Source organism: Megalobrama amblycephala, linkage group LG17 (assembly GCF_018812025.1).
Source record: "Megalobrama amblycephala isolate DHTTF-2021 linkage group LG17, ASM1881202v1, whole genome shotgun sequence".
Lineage (NCBI taxonomy): Eukaryota > Metazoa > Chordata > Actinopteri > Cypriniformes > Xenocyprididae > Megalobrama > Megalobrama amblycephala.
Genome location: NC_063060.1, coordinates 11,420,456 through 11,445,408, shown reverse-complemented (window position 1 = coordinate 11,445,408; position 24,953 = coordinate 11,420,456). Strand labels below are relative to the sequence as shown.

Here is a 24,953-nt window from a genome sequence, read left to right as displayed (position 1 = left end):
CATGCATTTCATACGTGTCAATAGTGCACTATATTTACATACTGCGATATATACTATATAGCAAAATCTAACGATAGACATTTTATTTCGTGGTAACGATCGTCATATCGCACAGCCCCAGGGGCGATTCTAGGGTCAGAGCTTTAGGGGTGCTGAGCACCCAATGAGCCCCACTGCCACCACCCACCCTCTTTTCATACAAAAACAAAAAATATGTCTATTGAAAAATAACTTTATAATTTTAAGATTGATTCATTCATTTTTTTTAGCCTAGTTATTAATTGAATAACGAGACACAAATTCAATCGTGTTTGGTCCCATTTATTTTTTATCACAGTGCATACACACAAAACTTTTAGTCCAAAAGTGCGCACATTTGGAGAAATGCACGTTTACCTCAGATTTCATTAGATAGAATAAGCCGGGTTTTAATTACCGAGGTCAGAAAATGTAGTATGCTAGGGTGGTTCGGGGGCATGCTCCCCCGAGAAAATTTAGATTTCCCTGGTGTACATATGTGCATTTTAAGACGTTTTAAGGCCAACAAATTGGATAACAATAGCTTTAAAACCATGTCAACAAATACATGCCTGCACAGTTTTGAGGCAGCTTTAATCGCATGTTTGGTAATTTCATGACTTAACTTACAACAGAACAACGACGGTCATTGCTCGTAGTTTCTTTTGCGCTTTATTTAAGCTATAATAAAGTAATTATGCAGCACGCGCCGGCGCATTTGCGCATGCAATTCTTGAGTGCGCGCCACGGGCACAGTATAACGGCTGATTGGACAGTCGTGTTCATTTTTCTGAGTTTTACCGACATAGCCTGACAACATCTCATCTGACTGCAGTTCACTGTTGTTCAACTGAAGCTCCCTCGTCGTCACCTGCACCTTTTCCGCGCTCGTTTGACTTGCGCCTGGCACTGAGGCGAGGTCGGAACGCGCGTCTGAAAAGTGTCCCGTTTGTTGTGGTCGTAAAGAGACAGTTCTATATAAACGCAGCGTTTTACTTGGCGATGTTTTAAAAAAAGATTTATATTTTTGGTATTTTATATGCTCTGTTGGTGGTTTGAGGAGTAGCATCACCCAGGGGGGATATTTTTTTTATACTGACTCCAGTAGGCTACTCACCGATATGGTTTCGGAATCGGAATCGGTCGTGCTGAGCGGTGCAGGTACAGAGGAGAAGTAGAAGAAGAGAAGAGGATGACATAATTTGCTAAGGGGGATGTTTTCATTTTCATCCTTAACACATGCATTTTAAACCACAATCTACAGAGTATGTTTTGGACATTATTTAACCTTGTAAAAGACGAACAAAAATTTTAGAATAACATTTCTTACTCGAAGTTTTAGGGGTGCTGAGCTCCTTTTTAGGGGTGCTGAAGCACCCCTAAAAAGGGGCTAGCCTCGCCCATACATCCATATAGCTAAACATAAACAGTAACAGTACTTTAAGCTTTAAAATACATAAAATATCAAATAATTTAAACCTAATTCGATTACTGACATCAGTAGCTATAGTGTTCACAATATAAATTACAATTCCCAAGATATATCGTGGCTACAACACAGATGAACCAAATCCAGTGTCCTTTCACAGACACTACAAAAGAGCAAATCTGCCCAATTTTATATTGGAACTATTTATCTAATTATAGTATTGGTTATTTTTCTTCGGGATCAAATTCTTTCACCTATTAATCATTTTCAATTAATCAGGGGGACTTGCAAAAGTGTGTTAAAGGGATATTTCACCCAAAAATGAAAATTCTGTCATCATTTACAAATTGTTCCAAACCCATACATTTCTTTGTTCTGCTGTACACATAGGAAGATATTTGGAAGAATGTCAGTATCCAAACAGATCTTGCCCCACATTGACTACCATAATAGGAAAAAAAAATACTATGGTACTCAATGGGAGGCGAGATCTGCTTGGTTACAAATATTCTTCCAAATATTTTCCTATGTGTACAGCAGAACAAAGAAATGTATATGGTTTGGAACAACTTGAGGGTGAGTAAATGATGACAGAATTTTCATTTTTGGGTGAACTATCCCTTTGAAGTTTTCTCATTTTCTCATTTTGAGTTACTGTATCTGTGGTTTAGGTTGATCCATTGGAAGTTACTTAAGTATTACCTTTGACACTGTAAAGAAGTCATTCAAAGAGTGATACACAGAAAGATTTTACTGCTATTGTTACCACAAATATTGAAATATAGATTTCTGAAGGTAAGATTTTCTATATGTAAATATAGAGTTATACAGAGTTAAATACACAGTTATATAATTGTAATTTGTTGAGCTGAGTTTATTAAAGTGTGGAAGAATGGAAAAGAATTAAAGAATGGAAGTGGGTTATCAAAGGAAAATAGGGCAGATTTTTAGTTTGTCATAAAAAGCTGATGATAGAGCTGTCACAGAGCTTCACATTCTTCACTGTTGCCCTCAATCCAGCGGATCTGCTTTTTGAATAATGAAGCCTGTTTTTTCAGAAGCAAGTCACAAAGACATCAAGCTCAGATGATCAACCCAGTGGCTCTACAAAACGCACTATAATACATTTCCGCCCTATGAGACAAGAAGGTATATAGTTTCTCAGATTAATTGTCTTTTACCCATAAAATCTTCCTGCTCTAAGGCCTGAAAATTGTTTTAAAAAAATTATGAGTAATGAGTGTTGGACTCTAAAATGTTTCTACCAAATCAACATCAGATCACATTGTTCAAATTGTTTTCTTATTTCATCTGACATGAGCTCTAACCATTTCTTTTGCAAGCAGGGCCAGGATAGAAGTGTGGAAGCAGTAAGTGATGAAATAATTTCCTATGCATGTTTTTTTACAATAAGACTGTGGTGATCTAAGAAGGACTTGAAAGCTTGTTATTTTTAACTAATGTTTTGTGTGTCTGTTTACTTCATTTTCAGGAATTGCTTAACACTCATCATTCTGTCTTTAAGTGGAACAAATCTACAATATATAGTCAGGATTATCAGCCTGGAATCACTGAATACCAAGGTAGGTTCATATTCTCTCGTTTAAATATGAGATCTCAGCTTTGATTACTAATGAACATTACAGTTTTCTGCTGTGTTTGTGATTGCACTAAGGAACTTAAGTCCTAAAATGACTTCAGATTATGCAGTCTCTACCAGACTAATTAGCAATGGGCATTAAACTTTTTCTACTAAATCAACAACAGATCAGTTTGTACTTGTATCCTTATTCCAGCTGAAATGAGCTCTAACCAGTTCTTTTTGGCAGGGCCAAACACAATGATGGAACCTGTTCCTGGGCCACCTGTAAGTGACATGAAATTTTCTATAATGTGTTTGTTATAGTAAGACTGTGATGAACTATAAGAAGGACTTGAAAGCTCTTCATTTTCAGCTAGTGTTGTGTTCATCTGCTGCTCAAACTCTATTATTATTTTTTTTAAATTTAATCAACCAGCACGATTTCCCACAATATTGGGAGGATGGTTGGATTGAATCGCTCCCCATACAATCAAGGTAGGCTTATATATAGGCTTAATATGAGAGCTTTACTTTGATTGCTTATGAACAAGTGTAATTAGCTGTGTTAGTGACTGCACTAAGGAACTCAGTATCCTACAAGGACTTCAGATTATGAGGTCTCTACCAGAATAATAAGCTCTGGACACTAAACTGTTCCTGCTAAATCAGTCATCAGATAGTCAATCCCAGATAGCAAGCAATCACTGAAAAAATATTAAGTCATTGTTGATGCGTCATTGCTTTTTGCATTGAATTAACATTACAAAGAAATATTTTGTTCAGAATCACTATATATGTACACACAGTGTTAGACAAAATAATGTGTCCACCCATTATCATAGGGGTTAATATAATTTGTGAAGGCTAAAATGAAAAGAAAAAATAAAAACATTGATTTATCTTTTATTTATATTGTTGTTGTTTATTTTCTCTAGTTTGTATATCAGTGCAGTCATCAGAGTCCATCTAACATGAGCATCTGTAATCTTAACTGTATAATTGTTGTGTGTGTTACGAACATCTTTATGAATATGATTGTGTACACAAAGTATGGCAAGACTTCATCAGCGAAGAAGAATAGAGACCAATCATATATAGCATCATATTATATATAAATCTGTTGCAATCTGATGTACCCAGACTTAATGTTGATACAGCATTAATGTCATTATGACAGCAAGTGGTCCAACGATTTAAATTGTAAAAATCTAGCTTGCATCAGACTTGTTTGGATTTGTGTGGAAGTAAATTAAAGGTGCTAAAGAGGATGTTTTGTTTTATACATTTTTGCAATATTACTTGAAACTGTCTTTACTAACTGATAAAATACTATTTATTAGGTGCACTGAAAGGAATAATATTAATATACATCATCTGTGCACGAGGTAGGGCCTTAAAAACATCAGCCAATCGTTTACGCGATCATTGCGTAAACGATTGGCCCTCTGGCTTGTCAATCACTGCCATGACGATCCATGTGAGAGACGCGCGGCTGCGCGCTCCAGTAACTTTCCACACTCTACAGGCGCCGCGTGCAATGTTTTTGTCAGGAGACAGGAGTAACAACTGCAGATTATGAGTCACCTGCGGTGAGTCCGACATAATGAATCCACTAAGTGTGTGCGCGGCTTTAAGTGTAAGGCCGATTATGAATGTAAATTGATACTTATGACTGATCGCGCTCAAACGCGTCCAGTCAGAGCCAGTTGCGTTCAGTCTGTGAATACAGTCGGTGTTCAAATTCCATGTGAAAGTATATAAATCTGCTTCAGGAGCAGTAAACAAACGCTGTATGTTGAGCATAGTCAGAATGTTTTAGCTAGTCGTTAAATGTGTGCCCGGCTTAATAACACAGCGAATGCCGGTGGTAAACACTCGTGTTCCGATACTCGTGCACAAGTTTTTGGAGGCGTTCCCTCTAAATGAGCTGTAAAGGAGGGGGGTTGTTCTTACCCATGCACTCATTTCAAAAACTCAGTCGACAAAAAGAACCTCTTTAGCACCTTTAATGCAAAATGTTTTTGAAATAAAAAGCTTGTTGAATTGCACTAATTGAAAAAATATAGGCTACATTACGTTAACTGTGCTTGCATTTTGATGCATTGTATTTTTAAGGGTTGCATTTTTATGGGCTGAAATTCAACATGGTCATATATTTAAGCTGTGAATATTTCAATTCAAAATATTTCACACACATTTTCATAAATTAAAAATTCGATAATTTATATTCACCTTTCAGATTTCAAAATATTCATTCTGTTTAAAAATACAACCTATAAAATTTGCCTTGCAATTTTAGGTCCATTTTATTTCACTTTCCAAATTTGCTTCCACAAATTCAGTGGTTTAAATTCGGCAGAAAATTCAACATTTCACATCCGGGAACTGCAGAAAAAAGCAGTAGAGTGCCGATGCATGTTCTCCATCTGCTGTTAGTCTTCTTCACCAGCAGGTGCCGCTAGCGCATGTTGATTAGTGATGGGAAGTTCGGATCATTTTACTGACTCAGACTTTTGAGTCTCGTTCAACAAAATGAACGAATCTTTTTTCGAGTCATTTAGTATTCATTTAGTTCATTTTAGCAAAATGTAATTAAAATGTTACGTGTTACTTCCCCAACACATCTACTACTTATGCAAACGTTGATCCCACTACAAACAATACAAAACTACAATGCTATAAGATTCAGAAATGATTAATTCATTACCTGGGTCTTCAGTTTATGACAAGCTGATTAAGCTCACCTCACCTCTTGTCTGACAAGTCTTTGGGTTTAAGTCATTCCTTAATGACGTGACAGGCAGTCCCATGCTAAACCAATGCAGTCTGAGCCGGTAAGAGAATTGATTAGTTCATTTCATGAGTCTTTCGGGTTTTTGCGTCGTTCCTTAAACACGTGACAGACCCATACACTACGCCAATGCATTCTGAGCCGGAAAGAGAATTGATTAGTTCTCTTCATGAGTCTTTCGGGTTTTTGAGTCGTTCCTTAAACACGTGACAGACCCATACACTAAGCCAATGCATTCTGAGCCGGAAAGAGAATTGATTAGTTCTCTTCATGAGTCTTTCGGGTTTTGAGTCGTTCCTTAATCACGTAACAGACCCATACATTTCTGACATTTCTGTCACTGTTTTTGTTACTGTTTCTTGAGGATCTGTGGTGTGTTATTATAAATAAATAAAGCCCTGTTATAAATAAAATATTGATTAATTTATCTTTTTGACTGTCTATCTGTAAATAAACACTAGGCTATATAATAATATAATAATCCAAGCCTACAATACAAAGTATTTATAGCCTAGTTTGTTCATTTTTACTCCAATTTTGAGTTTGCTGTTATAATAATTGCTTTTCCTAGGCAGACTTGACATATTGGTCTAATATAAGAAGATTGCTCAAAAAGGACATAATGACATAAATTAAAAGCAAATAACATTTTGAATTTGAATTATTAATGTTAGTTTAAAACATCAAGGTTATGATAACTTCAGCTTTAACAGTTGTAACACAAACTCAAACACGACAGGGGGTAACGTTATTTACTAATAAATATAATGTGCTTGGGTCACACAGCATAGTGTATGGGTATGTCACGTGATTAAGGAACGACTCAAAAACCCGAAAGACTCATAAAAAGAACTAATCAATTCTCTTTCCGGCTCAGAATGCATTGGTAGCGTATGGGTCTGTCACGTGATTAAGGAACGACTCAAAACCCGAAAGACTCATGAAAAGAACTAATCAATTCTCTTTCCGGCTCAGAATGCATTGGTAGCGTATGGGTCTGTCACGTGATTAAGGAACGACTCAAAACCCGAAAGACTCATGAAATGAACTAATCAATTGAATCATCAGGTGAACTACTTCTAGCAGTACAGACCCTGTAGAATATTGCACATGCGCGACTGAACGAATCACCCCCCGAGACGACTCGTTCTTCCCGAGTCACATTAAAGATTCGTTCAAAATGAACGAATCGTTCAAGAACGACACATCACTAATGTTGATGAAGAGCATAGCAACAGTTAGAAACAGGTCATTCATTCATTAGGGCCAGTATAAATGCAGAAAAGCTGATAAAGACACAAAAGCTACATTTATGTTTAATTCAGTGTCTTTACGGTTACTTTTCCTGTGTAGGCTACATAAGCAGCTTTCTCTTCAGTGAACGAGATTATAACGTTATAACGTTATGTGCAGATCAAACGTTAAATCTGAGATAGACATATATTTCTCTCTGTTGTTAAGTTTCTTTAACTTAATATCGCGGCACTGTGTTGTAATACTAGGGATTCCGTCATAAGTCATAAGATTCCCCTGCCATCAGGACATATAAAACTCTTAACACAGCTTAATGGACTAGTATAGTGATATAAAAGACCAAACTCACACCTTATTTGTGATGTAAGTTATACTATATAGGCTCCAAGAAAGCAGATGGTTGCATAAAGTTGGTTTGACGTTGAACATTTGATAACAGGGAATGAGAACAGGGAATGAGACACTGTGTCTCCCTGCCATGCCTTGGGGGGCAGCCTGCTGAACATTCCCTTTAGACGATAAGTGGATGACTTGTTCTCTAGGCACCCTTTATGTGCATTCGGGTCGCACTAATAGTGACATCATAGGATGTCGCCGGCCAATACGATTGTTGTGATTTGATAGCGTTTCAGACACCAGTTCCCGCAGAGGCGTTCCCCATAATGTGTTAAGACGCAATGTCTCGTTCCCTGTTATCAGGGTACCATGATTACATGCGTAACCTGAGGCGTTTCTGTCAGTATGACTGAATAAGTTGTCAGTTTTCCTTCATGTTTCATTTGCAGACATCATGAGAATAACGTAACTCTTGATATTTTAACGTGACATGTTATAACAAGAATATCTATGGCAAGAGCTCTTTTCAGTCATTGCATTCTTTTCCTCACAATTATTTCCCTTTGAATTCTGCTGTAATAGTATGAAAAGGTACAACATGTATTGCACATTTGTGGTCTGTTCTCCTGATTTAATTTATGACATATTCCATTAATAATTCACTGGAATGCATGAAGAATCACTTGTTTCTCTTTCCAGGTTTGTTTTCACAGGGGAATATACGACCATTATTATCTTGCAACAATGATGGAAATCACTTTGAAATAGTATCATGCAATGCTGAAGTTAATTAACATTTTTGAGTAAGGCAACATACGTTACATACACTGTAAAAAATAAATGCTCTGTTACCAAGCTGCATTATTACGTGGTTGTCAGTCTTATGTTAAAGGTACAAAACAGATTTTAGTAGTAGTGTGCATTGATGAATTTACTGGTTTACATTAAAATTTTCTTGTTTGTAGATTAGTTTTATACTGTAAAATTTACAGTTTGTTCTGTAAATGTGTTTACAGTTTTTCTATATTTTTTTCACAAAGATCTGGCAACCACAGCTGACAAAATTTTGTAAAAACTACAGAATTTTTTTTTACAGTGTAATGATATATTATACACAGTGATATTAAGCCCGTCCATTATTGCTATGGAAAGAATGTTGTTATTCGTAGTTTGTTGAAAGTACCTTGTTGATGCTTTTACACTTTTAAATGCCCTTTTAATGTTCGATGGTTGAAGGGTGAGTAATCTCATTGCACCCAGTTAAATAAAAAAAACGTATTATTGTGTTCATAGAGTGAGTCTTTCACTGATTGTTTACAGCTTGAAAGTAAATTTTACATTTCCATAATTCGCGCAAAGCTTCATGTCCCAGAGTAGGAATAAGAGTGGAGAGGCACACAATCCAACAGAACTGCAAATTGAGGCTACACCAGTGCATAAGATTATGCACAGGTCAGTAATATTCTTGGTCACGTGCACTTGCACTTCTGCTAAATGTTGTTGGAGCTTTGTTAATCAAGACATACCTAATAATTTTTTGAGCTTGTAGGAAGGTTTATTCAAACCCTTTAATAACCTTTAAAGGGATAGTTCAAGATGTAGGTGCACTTCATGTTTCCTTGCAGCTAGAACCAACTTTATGGAGATGCATGATTTCATTAACTCCAACCAGGACTTGCCATCTCCAGTCTTATAAGTGCCAAGCTGAACCAGGTAACACAATGGTTATAAGAGTCAATAAACATGCACAGACTTAATTGGCCAAATGAAACCTCTGTGGCTCGTGACGGCACATTAACCCCATAGACACGAAATCGATCGGTATTGTGCGAGAAAACAATGCAGTATTTATATCATTTTTTACCTCTAATACACCACTATGTCCAACTGCATTCAGTATTCGCTTAGTGAGGCCACTGATCAGCGCTCTGACAGTGGAAGTGATGTCTAAGCACTCATTGAAGTAGTGCCACGAGACTGATCGACTGCCATGTCTGTCAGAGTGCGATCAGACCTCACTAAGTGAATGCTGAACGCAGTTGGACATAGTGGTGTATTAGAGGTAAAAAATTATATAAATACTGTTTGTTTTCTCAGACAAACCGATCGTTTCATGTCTTAGGACATCAATGTGTCGTCACGAGCCGCAGGGTTTCATTTGGATTTGTCTGTGCATGTTTATTGACTCGCATTATAAGATTGTGTTAACAGACTGCAACGGTTGGAGTTAAAAATCATCATTTGTGTTCTACTGAAGAAACAAAGTCATCTACATCTTGGATGCCCTGGGGGTAAGCAGATAAACATCAAATTTTCATTTTTGGGTGAACTATCCCTTTAAAGACAATGTAATTAATTCCAGTCAGTAACAATACAAATCAAGCACACACACACACAAACAATAATAATAAAAAAGAACTGAGAAATAACAGGGTAAATGCACCATTTTGTACCAAATTGTTCCAATGAAGTTCGTGTGTGTACGTCAGGAAGTTCAACAAACAAGATTTCTGTAGACTACTGAGTGCACATGCAGAACTGAATTCCCAATCAGTGGGTGTTTTCAAAACAATGATGAGCGTTTTCAAATGCTTACATGGCTAAAATTACAAAGGCCTATGCCTAACCACATTCCTAAACCTGGCCGCCAATAGATTAGCATGAATTGGCTAAAGTGGTTGAAAACACCCATTAGCCAATCACCTTGCTATCTGGGATTTTGATTGTATTTGTGTCCTTCTTCCAGCTGAACTCTAACCAGTTTTTTTCTATCAGGGCCAAACATAAACTGTGGCACAGAGTTATCCATCATCTGCTCCTGTAAGTGATGAGGAATTTTCTATGAGTTTATAATGTTTGTTATAATGAGACAGTGGTGAACTAAGAAGGACTTGAAACCTCTTTATTTTTAACTAATGTTATATGCATCTGTTTACTCCATGTTAATGTACAGCTTAACACTCATCATTCTTTCTTTATTAAGCGGACACGTTACTCAGCGTTTTGGGAGCATGTTTGGACTGAAAGAAGAATAAAAGCCCATGGTAGGCTCATGTTCTGTCTGTTTAGAATGATAGATCTTCTTTGTAAATCACCAACTGAATAGCATAAAACATTATAAGAGTTTAGATCAATAATTTATAAGCTGATACACATTAACAAGTGGTGATAGAGAGCTGTTTTTCTTTTTGAGCCAAGCAGTTCTTACACTTAAGCTACTTAACCAGAAGTTATAATTCAGGTTTTTTAGTAATTCAGTGGAACAAGATACTGTAACTTCAGACTGGTTTAAAAGCAATGTATGTTCTGTTGTCTGTTTAGTGCTGTTAAACAAGACTATTCATCTCAGGATGACTGCATTATGTGATTGTTCTCAATTTAAATTTATTTTGTATTGTGGGTCTAAAGAATGTTTTATGCTTTCCTCTAGCATGGCAGAAGATGATATGTCAGTATAAGACGTCAGTCAAGTGTAGGCATGACAATGTCTCACTTGCATCTCAGTACACTGAACCTGTGATCACTCAGAGAAATAAAAAAGGCGGTTTTCAGAATATCAGTGTGGAGGAGTTGTTCCACATTGGTCTGTTTTATCGACCTATTATTCTCCAAGGAAATTCTGGTAGTGGAAAATCTTTCATAGCACAAAAGATTATGTTGGACTGGGCATCTGAAAAACATTACCTTAAAGACTTTGATCTAGCTTTCTACCTGAGGTGTGAAGAGCTGATGTGCCTTTCTGAGGAGATGAACTTGATTGAGCTCCTGAGCTGGAATTGTAATTTTTCATCTGATCAGATCTCACAGATGTTACAGAACTCAATACAGAGAGTGCTCATCATCATTGATGGACTTGATGATCTGGATGACCTTAGATTCATGTGTCATGAATTTTGCATATCATCTAATTTAGAGAGAGCCCCACCTGAGGTCATTGTTTGTTCCTTGATTCGTAAACAAATCCTGCCCAGATCTTTCCTGCTCATCACTACTAGAACTGAGGTCCCACAGGGCATGTTGTTTTTAGGACAACAGCATTTCTTTAAGATTGTAGGTTTCTGTGAGAAAGGGGTGGAGGAGTACTTCCAGAAGTTCTTTCAGGATGAGGAACTCTTCAGGAAAGCTTTCAAGTATTTGAAGGCAAACAAATCCCTCTTCGCCATTTGCTCCTTTCCTGTTATCTGCTGGATCATCTGTACGGTTATGCGAGAGAGGTTTAGTGACGGTGTGGATGTGACAAGTGGACTGGAAACCACCACCTCTATCTACACTGGCCTTGTGTCCACTCTACTGGAGCATCACTGCCAGGGTTTGAGTCAGTCCGTCCTGACCATGCTGAGGAGTCTGGGTCAGCTGGCAGAGAAAGGGATGCTGGAACAAAAAGTCTCGTTCGATGAGAAAAATGTGAATGAAACTATTTCAGACCCTGCTGCCAGTCCATTCCTGTGCAACTTCCTCTCTAGGAGAAGAATCCACCAGGAGACGATGTTCAGTTTCATGCATCACAGCTTTCAGGAGTTCTTCACTGCTCTGTACTATGTCCTTCTGGATGAAGAAGAGTCCCAGAGGAAAGTGAGAGAGCTGCTTCACACTGTAGAGAGAGGATGGGCTTTGTCCTGTTGGTCTGATAGAGACTTTTCAGTGGCAGGTTTAAAAACAAGACATTCAGAGCTGCTGCAGCCTGTGATTTTGTTCCTCTGTGGTCTCTGTAAGAAAGAATGGATCCCGTCATTCTTTAAAAACCACAACATGACTGTCTCTGTCAACACAGAAACCCAGCTTAAGGAATGGATCAATACGTGTTCACAGAGATATCAAAATGAACACATGCTGTTCATACTCCATTGTCTCTATGAGTTCCATGACAAGAGCTTTGTTGGGAAAGTTTTGGAACATTTGAGTTCGATAGATCTGTCAAATATTCCACTGAAAAATGCAGACTGCTGGATGTTGCAGTTTTGTTTGCAGAACTGTGTTAACATCAGCAATCTGAGACTCAATATAACATCTGAAAATCTGAAGATTCTTCAGTCTGCACTGTACAGTTGTAAGGAGTTATGGTGAGCAAAGTTCAGACACTCTCTACATGTTTTGACACCAACGCATTATCACTGCTCTTGAATTTCTACTTGTTCACTTTTGAAGGTTGAAGGTGGATCACATTACAGATGATACTGGGGATTTGATCTCAGCGCTTGGTGAAGGAAAGATCATGAAAGAACTGATGTAATACATTTCATTCTAAACTTTAAGTAATATCTATTAGTGCTATGGGCTCTATGCACGGAACAGTTTACACATTGCTGCTAAAATCTCAATCAGTGCCTGTGCTTCTGGTGTCATTTTTAGATCAAGTAATGCGTTAGTCAGAAGAAGCAAACATCTCTGTGATGTGCACAAGAAAAATGATTGATCACATGAACATCTAAATTTAACATTTAATATTTATTTAATATTTCAGTGCCAGTGTCAGTTAAGTGGATCATCATGTCTCTCCCTTTGACACTTAAATATAAAAATACTTTCAAAGAATCTTAATTATCAGTAGTTCTCTTGATAATTCACCCCATATTTGTCAATGTAGTCATGAGTAGGCTAGTAGTGTGGGGACATAAGTTACCTTGCATAGAGTTCATTACTTTTATGTAGTAAGGTAGCCTACTAATGTCTTTATTGTAATTGGTAGAATACAGGATCAAAAAGGATCTCTGAAGAAACGGACCAAAAGCTTCTGCCAAGAGATTATTGCATCAGTTGAAAATGAAGATCTCATGTAAAAAACTCGAATCATTTAAATGACAACATAATTTATGCCACTTATGCAAATTAAAGTCTCAGTTCCAAACTTTACTTCTGTGGCTATTTTAGGCTCTTTGTTTGCTGCTCAAAAATGAGACCATCATCAATAGTCTCAGAATTTACTCTCACCTGTTCACGCCAAGAGATTTCCACTGTCAACTGGAGAATCTTCCTACAGAAACTCTGCAGATCAACAGGGTGTGTAAAAGGAGAGATTGTCCGATTGTTTTTTTTTTGTTTGTTTGTTTGTTTGTTTTTTGTTTTTTTTTTGTTTTTTCAGTGTCTACTAATTGTGAAGCTGAGTTTAATTACTTGAAAAACCAACTTGTTGCTGAGAAAATTTATTTTATTAAGAAGTAATGTTTTAGTTAAAGATATAGTTCACCCAAAAATTAACATTCTGTCATCTTTTACTCACCCTCAAGTTGTTCCAAACCTGTATGAGTTTCTGCTCAAAAATGTGGGTATCCAAACACTCCCATGGAAGTCAATTGAAGACCAGCAACTGTTTGGTTAGTCTTCCAAATATCATAATTTCTGTTCAGCAGAAGAAAGAAACTCATACAGGTTTGGAACAACTTGAGGGTGAGTAAATGATGATAGGACTTCTTTTTAGGTGAACTAACCCTTGATTAAAACAAGTCATGGGGGAGTGTTGACAATTTTCTGGGTTGCTGAATGTTCTGTGTGTGCAGTCAACAGTTTGAATGCACACCATCCAGCAAATCGGAATATTCAGAAAGACCATGTAATTATTATGCATGTTAAATGTCTGGAGTACTGTAAAAAAAAAAAAAAAAAAAAAAAAATAAATTCTGTAGTTTTTACAAAAATATTTTGGCAGCTTTTTTGTAAAAAGTTTACAATAAAAATGTACACACATTTACAGAACAAACTGTACATTATACAGTGTAAAACTGTAATTTACAAACAAGAGTATTTAAATTTAAACAATTCAACAACTCACACTGCTACACTGCTCCTGCTTTGTAGCTTTAACATATACTGACAACCACAACAATAATGCAGGTGGTAAAAGAGAAAGCCACATGAAGAATCAAAGTTCATCACAAGTAGGTTTTCCAGTATAAACAAACACAAAATGTATATATTCACACAAACACAAAATACAATCATGGTAATATACAACACTTAAATAATGCAATGAGTATTCATTAAACAACAGAAGATGTAACATACAAACCTAATATACATAAGTGATAAAAAAAACTATTAAGAAACAAGATTATTTAAACAAAATAATTTCAAAAGTGGAGAGTCACACGGAATTCTGGGAATATTAGTTTAGTTTTCAACTGTTAATTATATATTGATTTGTTCTTTTTTACATCTATAAACTATATAGAACAGGAACTTTCTGTTAACCTATTAACAGTTTTTAATAGCGTTTTTAAAATATTTTACAGTTAAAATTACACATTGTTTTACAGCATGTCATTGTACTATATTATTTATTTACACTATATATGTTATAATATTTACACTTTTTCTTTTTATAGCTCTCAAGCTTCGTCAGTGGATGAATTGTTCCTTCTGGATGTCCTGCAGTCTGTGTCTGGTCTAAAGAAAGTCCATATGCAGACAGATAGATGGACTGTCAGATGGAATCCCATAATCCTCTCCCTTGTCCAGGCCTTTCCCAGTCTGAACGAACTCAGGTAACAGAAAGATCTCCTCTTTAAAGTATGTATTTGAATGTGTTTATTTTTAAGTTGTTTTCAGAAACACATGCATGTAGCTAAATGTTTTTTTTTTTTCATTCCAGGATAAATGCAACAGTTTCATTTAATCCATTGAAGATTATACAGTCCCTGAGGGAATCACTGACACGGACAGGTTGGACCCTGACTGTGTAAGTATCCATAAAATATAGTTTTATTTTTATGTTGCCATTTCTTAGCATTTACTAATGTAGTAGCTGATATTACTAAGCTGCAAAATGTAAGCCTTAAAACAAAATTGTTTATTGTTTTCTCATTTAGCTGGAGGAAGTCAGTGCTGATTGAACGCGACAGGAAGAGTTTCACAGTTTCACAGTTGAGGACAATAAAGACCGAAAATATTGAGAGCAAAAGTAAGCAAATATTGTACAACACCGAATTTCATAAAAGTGCTTTAAGTGATGTACTGTGGAATGGCTTGCCTGAAATATCGCTCTTGTCTCTGTAACAGTGCTATACTCCTTTAACTAAAAAAATGGCTGCTTGCCATGGTCAAATTCTTTGTTTAGCCAATCAAAAGACTTGACTTCACTTTGTTTACTTTTTTGCTACTATTTATATTGACAACTATACCAAAAATATAATAAAACTGTGTGTAAAGCTGAGTTCACTGTTTAGGTTTATTTGACATTTTAATCAAGTGTGAAATTGAGATGACGGCTCCTATTGTTAAGCTTCACTTTCAACATGAAAATATTCATTTTAAACCAACATTTAAACTTGTTTGTATTTTAAGTTCTTGTTTTCTAAAAAAAAAAAAAAAAAAAAAAAAAAGAGAGAGAGAGAGAGAGAGAGAGAGAACTAAATTATGTAATGACCCTTAAACTTGTGTGAGAATCTTTAAAATGTCTAGAACACCTACCCCCAGTTTCACAGACAAGGCTAGTCCTAGACTAAGATGCATGTTTGAGCTGTTTTAACTGAAAGTAACTTGCACTGACATATCGTATAATATATTACTGTCATTGTTTTGTCTCAAGATAAATACCAGTAACATTTTTTTTTATAAGGCATGTTTATAAAAGCTACTTAAATGTCCTAATTGAACTAAGGCCTAATCCTGGCTTAATCTAAACTGGAATCTGTGAAACTGGGCCCAAATCACTTATAGCATCTTATAATACTATATATATATATATAATTTTTTTTTTTTTTTTTTTTTTTTTTTTTACATTGTCAAAGGTCTCTTTAACTCACAAGTGAATTCATGTTTTGTGAGTCATTAAAGGAAGACAGAATTTTCTTTTTTAGGTCAACTACAAACTACAAACCCGATTCCAAAAAAGTTGGGACACTACAAATTGTGAATAAAATCAGAATGCAATGATGTGGAAGTTTCAAATTTGAATATTTTATTCAGAATACAACATAGATGACATATCAAATGTTTAAACTGAGAAAATGTATCATTTTAAGGGAAAAATAAGTTTTAAATTTCATGGCATCAACTCATCTCAAAAAAGTTGGGACAAGGCCATGTTTACCACTGTGTGGCATCCCCTCTTCTTTTTATAACAGTCTGCAAACGTCTGGGGACTGAGGAGACAAGTTGCTCAAGTTTAGGAATAGAAATGTTGTCTCATTCTTGTCTAATACATGCTTCTAGTTGCTCAACTGTCTTAGGTCTTCTTTGTCACATCTTCCTCTTTATGATGTGCCAAATGTTTTCTATGGGTGAAAGATCTGGACTGCAGGCTGGCCATTTCAGTTTGCGGATCCTTCTACGCAGCTATGATGTTGTAATTGATGCAGTATGTGGTCTGGCATTGTCATGTTGGAAAATGCAAGGTCTGCCCTGAAAGAGACAACGTTCTGGATGGGAGCATATGTTGTTCTAGAACTTGAATATACCTTTCAGCATTGATGGTGCCTTTCCAGATGTGTAAGCTGCCCATGCCACACACACTCATGCAACCCCATACCATCAGAGATGCAGGCTTCTGAACTGAGCGCTGATAACAACTTGGGTTGTCCTTGTCCTCTTTAGTCCGGATGACACAGTGTCCCAGTTTTCCAAAAAGAACTTCAAATTTTGATTCGTCTGACCACAGAACAGTTTTTCATTTTGCCACAGTCCATTTTAAATGAGCCTTGGCCCAGAGAAAATGCCTGCGCTTCTGGATCATGTTTAGATATGGCTTCTTTTTTGACCTATAGAGTTTTAGCCGGCAACGGCGAATGGCACGGTGGATTGTGTTCACCGACAATGTTTTCTGGAAGTATTCCTGAGCCCATGTTGTGATTTCCAGTACAGTAGCATTCCTGTATGTGATGCAGTGCCGTCTAAGGGTCCTGAAGATCACGGGCATCCAGTATGGTTTTCTGGCCTTGACCCTTACGCACAGAGATTGTTCCAGATTCTCTGAATCTTTGGATGATATTATGCACTGTAGATGATGATAACTTTAAACTCTTTGCAATTTTTCTCTGAGAAACTCCTTTCTGATATTGCTTCCACTATTTTTCGCCACAGCATTGGGGGAATTGGTGATCCTCTGCCCATCTTGACTTCTGAGAGACACTGCCACTCTGAGAGGCTCTTCAACCCAGTCATGTTGCCAATTGACCTAATAAGTTGCAAATTGGTCCTCCAGCTGTTCCTTATATGTACATTTAACCTGTCCCAACTCTTTTGGAATGTGTAGCTCTCATTAAATCCAAAATGAGCCAATATTTGGCATGACATTTCAAAATGTCTCACTTTCAACATTTGATATGTTTGTTATTGTTCTGAATTCTCCATGTTTGGCATAATGATGAACATGCGCACAAAATTAGCGCTGCACGTGATGGAATAGTGCACAATCTGCGCAGTTGCGCAGCCTACGCTGATTTAATAGACTGAGAATAAGCGTAGCACTATAGAGTTGCATCAGCCGTTCTGACTGGAAAGTTTTATGGATTGCTCGCATTATAAGGACATTGTATGAGTAACGGACAAGTAAGTCCAGTGTTATTTGGATATAAATGTTATATTGCAAGTAGATTTGTTGCAGATGCTGTATCTAAGTTTATTTAATTATATTAATGCGACCTATTTACCGCTCGTGAATGACGCGCTGTATTGTTTGCCGTCAATCCTTTGAAGTTAAAAATAGCAATAGATCGCTGTGACTTGTATAAGAAGAAGATATTTTATGTTGTTTATTATTTATATCTATAATGTGACAATTGATTCATCTGCTAATTATTATTTTTATTTTATTGTTCTAAAAAACCTTGCATATGTCCATCTATGTTGATGCCAGAGCAATCATTAAAAGGCTATCATTGAGACATGACTCTGTATTCTCTGACAAGAATACTGTAGCGGTCAGTGCACATTGATCCAGCAATAAATCCTAATACATAACAGTTATCTATATTCTATAAATAAAATATAAGTTTATGAGATTTGTAAATTACTGCATTCCTTTTTTATTCACAATTTGTACAGTGTCCCAACTTTTTTGGAATCGGGTTTGTGTTCTTTTTGCTGATAAATTTAATAAAATGTGAAGATCACATCATTATCTGTATTAAATTGTAGGCCTATTAAATGCAATAACATTCCTTGTCAATATACTTTTATTGTGATGAGTACTAAACAAAAAAAGACAACACAATACAAAAGTTGTAAACCTAAATCCAGTCATTTCTCTCAGGTGGCGACTCTGCGTTTTCCCTGTCCTGTTTATTTTGCGATGACTTTCTGCATTATCCCTTACTTTTTTTACTTACCAAAGCCAATTTTTAATCTGATTTGGTGCTTAGCAAGTGTTGATTTTGCTTTTTAATTTTGCTTTCAGTATTATTATATACTTTTTCAGTTTTATATTACATGGCTTGGTTTTCAGCAAGAGAGTTTAAAACTCTTTTAAACACTTTAAGCAAACTTTATGGTTATATAAATATAAACTCATATAAGATGAGTGTTTTCTCATCTTTATTCGCCTCTCTTTAGTGCAGTAATTTTCCAGACAGTGTCCGTCAATTTAATTTCTTATAAATGTTTAAGTAACTGATAATTGCTAGTCTACTGATAATGCATTTGTGTCTTACTCTTCATTAGGAGCTGAATCATTTTCAGGACAATCAGTGAGTAGCAACTGTCATGTATTCTTTCTTTCTTTCTTACTCACAATCAGAATAAGAGCATCATTCTTTTCTTCAGTCCTCAGATGATGCAGAAGTGTTCACACCTGACCATGTTCAGGAAGATGATGAGGACAAACACAAAAATTCATACAGGTATACTGAACAATTATGTTTAGTGGAAACTGTAAGAAGATAAGGGTGTTCAATTTCTGATCTTTATTATTTATTATTTCTGATTGCTTTATTATTATGATCCGTAAATTAACACTTCTCATATCCAGCATTTGTTCACTTTTGCATATATTCCTGTCTGATTGTTCCTATTTGATTGTTTTTGCCTGTGTATTGTTTTTTGAATCCTTTTGCTTCAGTATTCTGGATTTCTTGCCTGGGAAATTTCTGCTTTGGATTTGTTTGCAAGAATTTTTCTAAAATCCTGATTTACAAATACCAAATCTGTTTACTTGAATGATCTATTATCACATATAAAAAGATGCAAGCCATTATGATTTAATAAAATGAAAATGTTCTGTCCTCCAGGTTTGTGTGTCCACATGCTGGTCATTTTCAGTGCACCCTGACCAACATTGTGTTTGTGATGGAGGGTGAAGGAGAGGTGCGGTATAAAACTGTCTCATGGGATCCTCATCTGTTAGATGGTTTGGGTCAGATGAAGTCTGCAGGGCCCTTGTACAACATTGACTGCTTTCATGGTTCAATCTCAAGACTGCACCTTCCACACTGTGAAATCTCTGGTATGTTTATTGTATGTATGGATAATTCTCACAATTTGAGGATTTAAATAATCCAGCTTTGTTGGAAAGTCATCTGTATAATAATAATAAGAATATATAATAATAAAATATAATAATCTATCATTCTTATGTGTTTTACAGAGGAAAACAAGGACGGTTTGGCTGTTGCACATTTAACTGGCGGTAATATAGCAATAATGCAGCCTCTCCAAGTGACTGAAACTCATGTGATGATTGACATCAGAGATCTCTCCATCTTTGGGCTCATAAAAAGGATGATCTTTCCTCCTTCCCCTGTTGCTGCCCAAGTGCTCGTCTTTCTGCGTCCGATAACTTTGAGACAGAGAGAAAACATATTGGATGTCCATTTGCTACCATGGAATGTTCCACTGTCAGAGGTATCATTACTTTTTGTTCTTATGAAAGCAAATGATTGCATAAAACTAATAAAAACTGTATTTCTGTGAAAATGGTGTCTTGTTTTACACTCTGATCTATATCAAATTTCCCTACTGAGAGATGCACGTTATTCAGATACAATGCTTTTGAACATATAAAATACATACTTGAGATGACTGCAGTGTAAATCTCTTAAAGGGTTAGTTCACCCCAAAATGAAAATTCTGTCATTAATTACTTCATGTTGTTTCAAACCCGCAAGGCTTTTGTTCATCTTCGGAACACAAATGAAGATCTTTTTGATGACAGAATGCTGTCAGATTTCCTTCCATAGACTGCTTTTGCAACAAACACTTTGGTGCTTCAAAAAGTTCATGAAGAGATCGGAAAACGAATCCATATGAATTAAGCGGTTTCATTCAAATCTCTTCCGGAAGCTCAAATGTGCTGCGCAACACACGAGAATGAACCTCATTGGTTACGCAGCAAGTTTGAGTTTCCGGAAGAGGTTTGTTCTTGTGTGTCTTTCAGGTTAGGTTGAGCTTCTGCTTAAGTTTGCTGATCAATGTTTACATGCAAGTAAAAGCCCAAATTAAATTTGTGTTCCGAAGATGAACAAAGTCTTTTCATTTTGATTTTGGGGTGAACTAACCCTTTAAGTTGAGAGGACACTAAACTATTTAGTCATTTTGTGAGGATGCTTTTCTAAAGATATTGGAAGGAACCATTTTTCTGTTACCTCTGGCTTTTATATCTAAAAATTCACAGCCTTTTCCTCCCTAAAGGTCAAGGACCAGCACACAGAGAATACCCACATTAAAACCAGTTCAAAGTGTTCTCTTACTCCGGCAACAGAATACGGTCTGTGTTGTCAACCAGAGGGATCTACAGTGCAGCCGGAGGTAACATCACGTTAGATTTCTAATTAATATCACTAAATGTTTCTTGATTTCTAGTTGTTTTAAGCATATTTTGCATCATAAGAAATTTGCGTAATAGATTAACACTGTAGTTTACTGCAATTTTAGTTATAATCTCTCACCCTCATATTGCTTTTCTTTTTTCAGACTGAGATGTTTGAGTGTCATTTTGGTCCAAACTATCATCCCACATTTGAAGTGTTTGTGAATGTCCAACATTGAGGAGGTCAAGCTGAGTCTTTTAGATAAAACTGAAGGAAAGGAAGTGTGGCTTCCACGACGAATCCCTCTCACAGGTAATGAATGAAATGAGTGACAGATATTGCTAGTATTGTAGCTCTTTTTAACACATTGTAACACTCGTTGCAAAATAAAAAATTATATGAAAGATTGAAACATTGAATTCAATGTTACTTGCCGTTTCTTTGTCATTATATGTGAAATTGTCACGGAATGCACAGAGACGAGATGGTAAGATCCAAGCGCAGCTTTAATGGGGTAATCCAAAAACGTAAATCCAGAAACAGGCAAGGGTCAAACTCCACAGAACAGTCCACATTAAACAGGAAAACCACAACAAAAAAACAGGAACACAAAAGTGCACATAACACAAACCACAAAGGCAGAAACAACTCAGTATAAATAGACAGACACTAATGACAAACTCAAGACAGCTGGTGCAATAAGGGGATAATGAGTCCGGGAAGTGAGTTATGGGAAATGAAGTCCAAAAGTGTGGTGAACAATAGTCCGTGTTGGAGTGCCCTCTGGCAGCCAAATAGGGTACTCCAACTGATGATCATGATAGAAATTAGAAATAGAAATTACTAGCAATTACTTATAAAATTGTTTCCTAGCTTTTTCCAAGTAAATCCTACTCAAAAATGTTTTTGTGTAATCAACATGCTTAATAAAAATGTTTTAATTTCGTCTCTTACTAGGTGATCATTATAGATTTAACCAATGTTAATGTTATCTAACCAATTATACTAAATTCAATATGATCAGTAAAGTCTTTATTGGTGTATAATACTTAGTTAACTGTTATTGTTTATATAGTAAAGTTGCCTTTGTGCAGATTTTTCAGTGATCAAATGTCATTATTTCCTAGCATCAGATAAAGATGCAGACCCTCCTGCTCACAAAAGACTCACAGGTATGAACTCAAAGATGTGTTTCATTGGTTGTTTATTCTTTCTATTTATCCATCACACACAATCCTTTCTGGAAAGTAATATTTGTGTTTGTTTGTTTGTTTCAATCAGAATCTGTTTTTGTGAAAAAACACAGAGCTAAACTTATTAAAAGAGTTTCATCAGTGATGGCGATTGCTGATGGTCTGAGGACTAATGACATGATTACAGATGAAATGTATAGTGAAGTTCGTGCTGCAGAAACACGACAGGAGAAAACAAGACTCTTGTTGGATGCTCTTGACTCTGGAGGAGCTTCTGTAAAAACAGAATTCTACAGACTACTGAAGGACGAAGAACCTTTTCTAGTAGATGAACTGGAGTCTGGACACAGTGGACAGCAGTAATGCTGAGAGAACAGGAACTTCAGTCCGTTTGAGACATACTGTAAACGCCAGCTCCAGCATTAATATACATGTATATTTAGAGAGAGAGATCCAGAAGCTTATTTTCTGTAAAAAGTTTGTGTAAAACCTTATGATCATGTTCTATAGCATAATTTAAGAAAGATCAAGTGAGCATATTTTGTTTTGGTGGAAGCAAGAACATCTGACCATCTGTACAATGTCAAAACTTTGCATAAAAATGACAAAACTTTGCATAAAAATTGTAACATATTTTCTTTGATTTAAAATGTTCTAAATCCATAAACTTTATATCCAGGTTTACGTTTTAGATTTAGATTTTAATGCCTATATTTTCTGTTTGGACTCTGTATTATGTCTTTGTTGATGTACAGTTATATGCGTATATGTTTTACTCTGTGTTAGCCTGGATTTGTTTACAGTTTTTCTGGATTGCTTAAACACATTTCTTGAAACTATGCTTCATATTCTCAAAACAGTAAACACAAATCCATAACTTCTCACCCAATTCCCCAAACATCCTATTTTCAGATCAAAATGAAGCTCTACACTAAAAACCATTTACTCTTGCTGAAAAACCAAACTTTGCCCTCAGACATCACACACAAGCCCTCAAAAACACACACACTACAACATAGTCTTACACACTGGTGAGATAAATTCAAAACAATACTACAAAAAACAGTAATAAGTTGTGTTGCTTGTGGTTCTCCCCCTCAGGGAACTTTTCACATGATGAGCATGTGTATACATTTGCACATTTTTTATTCCTTAATGTACTGTGCTGTACAATACACCAAACAACAACAAAAATATTCTGCCCCAGCATCACATCTTTTGTCTGGGACAGGCCAGAGAATCTCATCAACATCACAGGCTGCACTGGCCCTATCCAGGTAGCAGGGGTAAAATCCTCTTGCATGCCTGATCCAACCCTGGCACACATCAACTGAAATGTCTAGTCAGGCTTCTTCCATTCCATCGTCTCTTTGTCCAACAAAAATAGAAGTACTGATTACTGTAACACATCCATTTTACAAAACGGGAGCAGACAGAAACTCTATCTGTATGTAAGGCAATTTGATGCATGTTGAAACAGAGTACAGAACTCAAAAGTTACAGTAGAGTACACTGAGGAACACCTGCCAATTTTCCTCCCTGAAGGTTCTTATGATCGAGGCGAAGTTGAAGCAACTTAAGTTTGGCTGAACTCATTTCCCAGCCTCCCTCATAGTCACACCATGGACTAAGACATGGTCAACTACTGGCATGAATTTCATCTGAGACTCCTTGTCTCCTTGCCCCTCATCCTCCTCTTCCTTCACCTCTTCCTCCACTCTTTACTGCTCTTGCTCATCCTCCTCAATGCAAAAATAAATAAAAATAAATGAATAAATAAAAAACTTTTAAAAATAAGTGATTCACAGGTAAGATAACACATCTCATATAGCTGCCTTAGCAGCTACAAACAACAGTCATTTAAAATGCAGAAATTATGTAAATAAAATATTATAATCATTAAACATTATTTGATATTGTTTAAGGATTGTTTAATGAAGCCTTGGATGTTTCACCCGCAATCTGCTCTAGCCTGATTCTCGATCTGCAGCTGAACCACAAATGATGATGTAAATATTTTTTTTAACATAGCCTAATTATTACACATATTGTCACTTGTTGGAAAATAACTTAACTAATTACAGTAAAAGCAATAGCCTATTACAAATACATCTAATGCAAATATTTTAATGGTTTTAAAGGCGACATACATGGTGACAACGTAGGCTATGCATCAGGCATCTTATAAGGCGACGTATATGGAAACGACGTATATATCAGGCGTCTTGTAAGGTGACATACATGGAGAAGACGTATATATCAGGCATTTTGTAAGGCCACGTAAGGCCATCGCCACGTCGCTGTCAGGTATATGTTCCTACACAGTGACGTCGCCGCTGGTGTGTCATCTGCCATCCCTATCAATCCCATTCAAAAATCTGCACGGACTGATGACGATGGAAGGGTAGACTGCTCCTTCTCCTGGTTAGTGAAATTTTGGCACGATCCACCGCTCATACAGCACTGCACAGACCGTTCAGTGCATGACATCAAAGTTCCGCGAGAAGCCATAGACCCTTTTCGCATTTCCGGGTTTCTCAGAAGCGGAAGTCGTCATAGTTGGGTAAACTTTTATTCACTAGGACCGTGAGACGTCACAGCGCTTTATCGCCTTATGTGTATCGCATAAAAATATTTTTGTGTCCGGTCACAGCTGCACGATCTGTTTCAGTCT

General features: G+C 36.4%; 1 protein-coding gene across 1 annotated transcript; it reads left to right on the top strand.

The window, feature by feature from the left end:
• Window positions 1-2,095: 2,095 nt before the first annotated feature.
• LOC125250276 (NACHT, LRR and PYD domains-containing protein 1 homolog) lies at window positions 2,096-23,334 on the top strand. Its single transcript, XM_048162769.1, is given in 22 exon segments — window positions 2,096-2,817; window positions 2,940-3,030; window positions 3,277-3,314; window positions 3,466-3,524; window positions 10,186-10,230; window positions 10,394-10,454; window positions 10,841-12,470; window positions 12,556-12,636; window positions 13,097-13,183; window positions 13,279-13,407; window positions 14,730-14,888; window positions 14,996-15,082; window positions 15,213-15,304; window positions 19,003-19,028; window positions 19,105-19,181; window positions 19,569-19,783; window positions 19,925-20,181; window positions 20,968-21,084; window positions 21,250-21,315; window positions 21,317-21,398; window positions 22,214-22,258; window positions 22,368-23,334. Coding segments are annotated over 16 exon segments (3,414 nt in total). The 5' UTR covers window positions 2,096-2,817; window positions 2,940-3,030; window positions 3,277-3,314; window positions 3,466-3,524; window positions 10,186-10,230; window positions 10,394-10,454; window positions 10,841-10,851; the 3' UTR covers window positions 22,643-23,334.
• The last annotated feature ends 1,619 nt before the right edge of the window (window positions 23,335-24,953 follow it).